The sequence below is a fragment of the Stegastes partitus genome, unplaced genomic scaffold, assembly GCF_000690725.1.
Source record: "Stegastes partitus isolate 25-593 unplaced genomic scaffold, Stegastes_partitus-1.0.2 Scaffold378, whole genome shotgun sequence".
Classification (NCBI taxonomy): domain Eukaryota; kingdom Metazoa; phylum Chordata; class Actinopteri; family Pomacentridae; genus Stegastes; species Stegastes partitus.
Genome location: NW_007578109.1, coordinates 301,824 through 309,392, shown reverse-complemented (window position 1 = coordinate 309,392; position 7,569 = coordinate 301,824). Strand labels below are relative to the sequence as shown.

Genomic DNA, 7,569 nt, shown 5'->3' with positions numbered 1-7,569 from the left:
ACTGCGGGTAACGCATCCCCTACTGCGGGTAACGCATCCCCTGCAGTGGGTAGCGCATCCCCTGCAGCTAGTAACTCTGTTCACACGCTGTTTTGTGCGACTCCTTGTTCCCCCGAGCTCTACAGCGGAGGTGTAGAGGGGGGAGTTATCATATCATTAATGAGAAGTACAGCAGGTAGAAATCAACTGGAACTGGAGTTACGTCTGGATTAAACCTGGTCTTTGCAGTTTGATTGGCTGCCTTAGTTACAGTTTGTCCCCACAGTCACAAATCCTGCTTCATGAGACAAACCTTCTCCTGATAAATGTGTTCATCTCCAACAGAAGCCTCAGGAGGAGGAGGAGGAGGAGGAGGAGGAGGAGGAGACGCTGGTTCTGGACTTCCGAACACTCGGATGTATGATAAAGTTTACTTTGACTCTGACTCAGAGGAGGAAGACACAGCCGGTAAGACAAACCGGTTTTCCTGAATGTTGTTTAAATACTTGTTCAGGATTATTGATCAGAGTTCCTAACGGTGAACTTTCCTTCTCAGGAAGCTCCACCGGCCGGAGGCGGAGACAGCGGACAATCCTGACCAATGACGAGCTGCTGTACGACCCTGATGAGGACGACCGGGACCAGGCCTGGGTGGACGCCCGCCGGAGACAGTGAGAGGACAGGTTTCATTCAGCTTCCTTTAAAGCACGGACCCTAGACGAAGGTCGCTGAGCCTCTTCTGTTCCTCTGCAGGTACAACAGCAGAAAACGGCCAGCGTCAGCGCTTCGCTCGCAGCATCGGCGTCCTGAGGGTTTACCGAGCAGCGACGCCATCCTCAACTGTCCCGCCTGCATGACGACGCTCTGCCTCGACTGTCAGAGGTGACAAACCTGTTACTACTCAGCTGTAGAGAGATGTTCCACCATCAGTGGAAAGATGTTCCACCATCAGCTGTAGAGAGATGTTCCACCATCAGTGGAAAGATGTTCCACCATCAGTAGAAAGATGTTCCACCATCAGTGGAAAGATGTTCCACCATCAGTAGAGAGATGTTCCACCATCAGTAGAAAGATGTTTCTGTTTTATATTTTGTCTAAACCTGATTTCTCATGTTGGTGATTGTTTTTTTAAGCAATCTAATGAAACAGTCAGTAAATTAATTAGTTGACTGACAGTAGCTCTGATTTAGTCTTTTCTCTATTTTTGTTGAGGTAAACTGAATATTTGTGGCCTTTTTTTTCTTTTTTTTTTACATTTTAAGGCTGAACATGTGAAACAATAAAAAGCCAGACAGTAAAAACTGTGGCTTGCAGCTGAGAAACTGCTCTGAGCTGATTTCTGCAGCTGAAGTTGTGAATCAACAGTTTTATTCACTGTCATTAAAACCAAACTGACACTTTGTGTCCGTTCAGACACGAAAAGTACCGGACGCAGTACCGAGCCATGTTCGTGATGAACTGCACAGTGAAGAAGGACGAGGTGCTGCGCTACAAGACCCAGGAGGACAGGAAGCAGAGGAGGAGGAAGAGGAGGAGGGACCAGAAGACGGACCAGAAGACGGACGCTCCGGCGGACGAGACTCCCGACCCGATGCCGGCGGGGATGGACGCCGACGAGGTGTACCACCCGGTGCAGTGCTCCGAGTGCAGCACCGAGGTGGCCGTGTTCGACAAGGACGAGGTCTACCACTTCTTCAACATCCTGGCCAGCCACTGCTGAGACCAGTGTCTTCATCCTCCCAGTTTGTTTCTCAGCTCCGATTTAAAGCTGCTAAAGTCTAGATTTTTATATGAACAGTCCAGAGCTGAAGCAGGTGGACACAACCAGCATTGAATAAACGCTGCTGTTGCTCTGCATGACTGACTGAGACGGACTCTGTCATCCGATCTGCATGTTCTCAGCAGGTGTTCCAGATGTTCCCCATGGCTCTGAGTGATTCCACCTGCAGATTAATAAACCAACAGAACCAGAGGAGGTCACTGGAACCGGCTGACTTCTGCTGAGAGCAGAGCAGCTGACCATTCAGAGAATAAATCAGCTGCTAGTCCAGAACCAGAACTGTTGAGGAACAGAACCCAGAGCAGGTAGCTGCTGTTTCCAGATGATCCAGATGTTGGTTGCTGAGCTGAAACACAAACTGCTGGTTGTACAGTTTAAACTCCACTTCCTGTCCAAAAGCTGAAACACAGACGACTTGTTGGCGTCAGTCAGTTTCAAACCGACTCCCAGTAGAACCAGTCCGACCCAGCAGCCTCCATCAGGCCGGACTAGTCCAAGTGGTGTCAGCGTGGGGGAGGTCACAGTTGGTCTGTTCCTCCTAAAATAAAGGATTAATCCATAACTTTCCTTTTTATGAAAGACACACCTGAGACTGATGAGATCCACCAGAACACCTGAGAACACCTGAAGACCTGCAGCCGTCTGCACACAGCGTTAAAGTACTGCCTGTTGCTGGAGAGAATCCTGCTGTGGCCAATCAGAGTGCACGATTCCCTCCATCAGATCCATCTCCTCAACGCTTCAGGTTTCCTGATGAGGAAACATGATGTCTGAATCAGGAAAGCCTCTAAATGTCCAACAAAACCTGGGCTTCGAGTGTGAACAGGCTCTTACTGCAGCCCTGCTGGCCTCGGTTCTGATAAAGGACGTTTATAAAAATCTGATCGGACTCTGTGTGGATTTTCTTCCTTTTTTATTTTTCTCCATGAATATATTTTTTAGAAAGTTTTAAATCATGTCATCTCCAAACATCAACCATTTTTGATTTGCCTGAAATTGTTACAACCTCAAATATGCATTTTTATAAAGTCCATAAAGACTTATTAGGATGTTTTCTTTTAAATCAGCCGTCGACCCATTTTAAGCAGATTTATTTTCACACATTATAGTCTGAGGCTGTTTGAACAATATCAGGAACTATTAAAGATAAAAACCTGAAGTGTTCCTGCTATTTCTGATCGTGTCATTGATTCTGAATCGACTGGACCGTAGTTCAGATCGGTTCTAATTATGAGTGAGTTGAAATATTTAAAAAACAAAATGAAGCTGTCATGAAAAGTTCCACCTTTGAGCACATTAACAACAAAAAAGACTGATTTTAATACTTCTAAAATGAAATATTAGGTCATAAAATAAAAAGAAAGTTACGTTAGTTTAACTTTCATATCTGATTGAGCAGAATCTTCCGATCAGTGACCAACTCACTCTACCACCTTTTTGATTTCTTTTCTTTTTTAATCTGTTTTTTTTTTTTTTTTTGGTTACTGACATGTAGCCCAACAAGGTGCATAAAACCGACACATTATTCAAAGAGGTAGAAACAATACTGAAAGGAATAAAAGCACAAAGGAAACAAAAACTCCAATAAAGTCAGAAAAGCCTCTCTGATAAGAGCTTAAGAAGGGACTTGAAGGAACTCCAGGAGTCCACGGGTTCATCCTACCAATCCTCAGCACCAAAAATTAACATTTTCAATAAAATGTAAAATAAGAAATAAAAAATGTAAATACCAATATTTCAAAACTGTACTTCAGCAGGTGTACTTAGTGCAGCTGACTATATAAACGAGCTCCACCTCCTCCAGGTGTGCAGGTACAAGCTGCTCTGCTTTCGTCTAAACTTTAGTCAGGAGTCGCTCACTTCCTGCTTTGCGTCACTCTGGAGCGCGGAGCTGTGATTGGCTGGACCAGGGCACCTTCTGATGCGACGTCACGCAGCGGCTCCACGTCCAGACCCGGGGCGAGGAAACGGAGCTCTTTAGAAGTTCAAGTCAGACCGTCATGGCGCTGGGAGACTGTTGGAAGCAGCTGTCCTGGTTTTACTACCAGTACCTGCTGGTCACGGCCCTCTACATGCTGGAGCCCTGGGAGCGGACGGTGTTCAGTATCCTTCACCGAGTTACAGCGCCTCAGGCGGGACGGCCGAGCTAGCATGCTAGCTGTAGCAGAACGTTAGCGTAGCCAACCTAGCTCAGGCTAACCTTGACTTTATTGTGAATTAACACAGTTTAAGTAGTTTTGTATTCACCTGGTCAATCGCTTCACGAATGTAAGAAGGTTTGTAGGTATTTCGGCGTGTATATCACGAGCCAGGCGGCGTCTGTCTGCGTTTCGAAGAAGCGAAAGTTTTCGCCAGTAGCTAGCATGTTTAAAGAACGAAACGTTTTTATAACAAAACCGTTTCTTTTAAAACGTTTTAATGAAAGCCGAATTAAAGAAGTACCCAAACCATTTGGGTTAAAATGAAAGTCCTGTTCTACGGACTGTCTGAATGAACCTGTGAGTGAAGAACCGGTAAACACACGAAACCTGCTCTTGAGTCTTGCATAGCGAAGTCGAAACTGCTTCCATGTTTGTCGGAAGAGAAAAAAAGAAAATGTAATAACAGACATACGTGACAGCCGAATTATAAACGTATCACTGATAGATTGGAAAAGTCCGACGTTTGTCTTGTACTACTCCTGAATCCTTTTCTTCGGGTAAAAACTGTTTAAAGCGAGAGAATTGTTAACGGAGTGTCGCGTGTAGAAGCGTGTGGGCGGTGTCGAGGCTACGCTAGCTCCTGATCCACCAGTCAGCTGATCAGCACATGCTGGTGAACGTTGCATGTGTACGAGCTTTTCATGTCGTTCTAGAAAACATGAGGTCCAGTTTGACTGAGGAGAGCTTCACCTTCACAGAGCTGCAGTCAGTCAGTCATTAAATGTTGTTCCGGCTGATCTGAGGTCTGTGCAACAGGACACTCCTCAGAATCACCTGATGTACCTGGTGGATCGGCTTCCTGCTGCTGCTCTGTGTCTTCCCTCAGGCTCAGGTGTGTTGTTGTGCTTGTGTTGACTGTCAGCTGGTCTCTTCAGATGTTCACGGTCACTGAGCTGCTCTGGACCAAACCGCTCGCTGTTATTCAGTCTAACAGCAGGTACACCTCCAGCTCTGGTTATTCATGATTAGAACGTGTCACTTTTAGCAACATTTAAACAAGTGAGAAAGATAAACAGATGACTGAAAACATGCTTATCGAGCAGAAGTCGTGTTAATTTTCTCATAGATTTTGGTGACTCACTGCTGGAAAGCTAAAGTGTTCACCTGGATGCCAGACTCACCTGGCTGGCTGCTGTGGTGATGAAATCCAAAATCTGGAAACACGATGAGGGATGGAGAGAGTTTTACTACGACTCCTGAGGTCTGTTGCAGTCAGAAACATGCCGTGGGGCTCGTGCAGCCGGTGGTCGATTCAGAGGCGTGGCTTTACCGACACTTCTCAGGCTGATGTGTTTTTACATTTTCTGCATCGAGGTAGTTTGCCGTTGTTGTTCCAACGTTTGCTTCTAACCGTCACCAGCGTGTACAGGACTGTTAGTGGTGTGAGGAGGAGGAGAAATGTTTTGTGTGTTGGCCTCCTGAACTCGCCCTCAGACTCGCTGCTCATCTCCGTCGCTGCCATGGCTGTCTACACCGGGTACGTCTTCATGCCGCAGCACATCATGGCCATCCTGCACTACTTCGAGGTGGTCCAGTGACTCCGCCCCCTCACCTGTCTGCCTCCGGCTCACCTGTCCATCCACCTGTCTGTCCGCCTGCTGTCTCCTGGTTTCAGGTCGTTTCCGGCAGAACTCCTCTCCTCTAAAAGCTGATCCTGAGGACATGTCGGACCCTGAGGCTGTTTCCCGTCACTCACAGATCTGTGACTCTGGATGAAGGTGCGCTTGGTTTTCCTCTCTGAATCAAACGCACCTCGCTGTTCTGAAGATGTGTGGTTTATGGAGTTGACTGTGGACCCCCGTTTAAGGGCCAAACATGATCATTAGATGCTTCACCAGAATGTTCAGCCACTTTTAAATCCTGCTTCCACACAGACTGTAATCTGAAATCTGTGCACACTTTGATTTTTACGTCCTACAAAATGCCGTCATCCGTCACACGCTGACATCAGCTTGCTGAACGGACTCTCAGACCAACGGCACCAAGCTGGAGGTTTGTTCTCAACCAGACCTGTGGCTAAACATCCGAAGCACAACCTTTTTATCGGCGCTTTCCACCAAATCTAACGTTTCCTTCTGCAGAGTTTAAAGATGCACTCAGTCGAGCGAGTTTCCCTTTTAGAGACGACGTTATTTCTGAAGCCAAGTCCGATTCTTGACCTGAAACTTGGACGCTGAATTAAACACATACCGTACGCAGACCGCTGCTGCTTTAAGGTGAAGCTTCACTTCAGTATTCACTGTGTCGTAGCTTTAAAACATGTGACGGAGCTTTAACACGTGAAGCAGAAGCCGTTTGTGAGTTCACTGACGGTTTAAACTCTGGATCAGACGTGTGTCCTGAAGGTGCAGCTGTTGTAATGAACAGTCTGCAGTTAGTTTTTCAGCCATAACATGCAGTAAACCAGCGTCTGCCTTTATCCTCCTGCTGCACGTTACTGCCCTGATGGAGCAGAGTCGCTCCAACATGAAGCAGCAGCTTCATCAGAATCTGTTCAGGCCCAAACACTTCAGGTGAAAGTTACACAAAAACCTGGATGTTGTCTCAGAGCTTTGCTTTGTCTTGCTCCAGAGTTTTATAGTTTCAGGTCTAGACATGAGTACTAACCAGAGAGGGAACCGTCACTCGTCTGCAACGTCTGAATATTGTTTATATTAATGTTTCCCTCCAAACCTCAGAGCTGCTGCAGCCGCATCAACAGAAACGTCTTTACCTGGAGTTTCCCAACCTGTTGGAGAGTTTCAGCTCTGTGGTCCAGTAGAACACGTCTACCAGCTCTGGTCCTCTCTGAAGCTGAGCTCAGCATTATTGTTAAACCAAAGTCCCAGTTAACAGCCTGACTGTGAGGAGAACCTCCGTCTGACAGGACTCTTCTGCTCCGAGGAGAACTAAAAGCACTTAAAGCAGGTTTATCAGTTGGCTTTCATGTAGTCAGGTGTAGTCTGATGGACATCGGAGACCACTGATCAGTACAAACACTGGGTTTGATGATGCTTCAGAGGATACATCTCCACATCTGGACCAAAAAGACAACATGTAGAGCAGATCAGTCCTTCAAACTGTAGACCTCCAGACATTCCTCTCATGTCCTCTTCACATCCTGTTCATGTGCGGTTTGTCGAGGATTCGATGTGAAGGTTTGCAGCTCATCACGCTAACCAGATTCACGACCAGTCCTCTCACGTTCCCTTTAAGCACTCAACGGTTTCTCCAGATGAGTTCCCCTCTGGTGGCTCGGTCCGGACGTCCTCTCACTGCCGCTGCTCTCTGGGACTCGGGTTCTGTTTCCCTTTCAGCAGTGTCTTCTTCCAGCCGTGTACATACTCTTGTATACATATTTGTAAAGTTTTGTAGTCGGCGTATAGGATGAACTGTTTATGTTTTCTGTGTGCTGCTGATGCTGATCCTGTTCTATATAACTGAAATCATTAAAGGGATATTTCACTAAGCTGAGCTGCTTCCATTCGTCTCATTTAAAGGCTGTTCTCTTTAGTTCTGCTGGAATCGAGTCCAACATGCTGCAGAACATCCAGAACAAGGAACTTCCCTCATAAAGTCGTGTCTGTGTGAAACGTCTGGAATCTTCTGTATTTCTTCCCTTCTGGTCTC

The 7,569-nt window shown here is 46.6% G+C and overlaps 2 protein-coding genes across 2 annotated transcripts in view; both read left to right on the top strand.

Annotated features, from left to right (window-relative positions):
• Nucleotides 1-2,643, top strand: part of eapp (e2f-associated phosphoprotein) — a 4,425-nt gene extending 1,782 nt beyond the window's left edge. Inside the window, exons 3-6 of the mRNA XM_008284885.1 lie at nucleotides 325-447; nucleotides 536-650; nucleotides 733-861; nucleotides 1,393-2,643. Of these exons, the coding sequence (XP_008283107.1) occupies nucleotides 325-447; nucleotides 536-650; nucleotides 733-861; nucleotides 1,393-1,699 (674 nt within the window). The 3' untranslated portion in view covers nucleotides 1,700-2,643. The remainder of the gene's footprint in view (nucleotides 1-324; nucleotides 448-535; nucleotides 651-732; nucleotides 862-1,392) is intronic.
• A 1,029-nt stretch (nucleotides 2,644-3,672) lies between these two features.
• Nucleotides 3,673-7,409, top strand: sptssa (serine palmitoyltransferase, small subunit A). The gene is made up of 2 exons (XM_008284884.1): nucleotides 3,673-3,862; nucleotides 5,395-7,409. The coding sequence occupies exons 1-2, from the start codon at nucleotides 3,760-3,762 to the stop codon at nucleotides 5,496-5,498; spliced, it is 207 nt and encodes a 68-aa protein (XP_008283106.1). The 5' UTR covers nucleotides 3,673-3,759; the 3' UTR covers nucleotides 5,499-7,409.
• The last annotated feature ends 160 nt before the right edge of the window (nucleotides 7,410-7,569 follow it).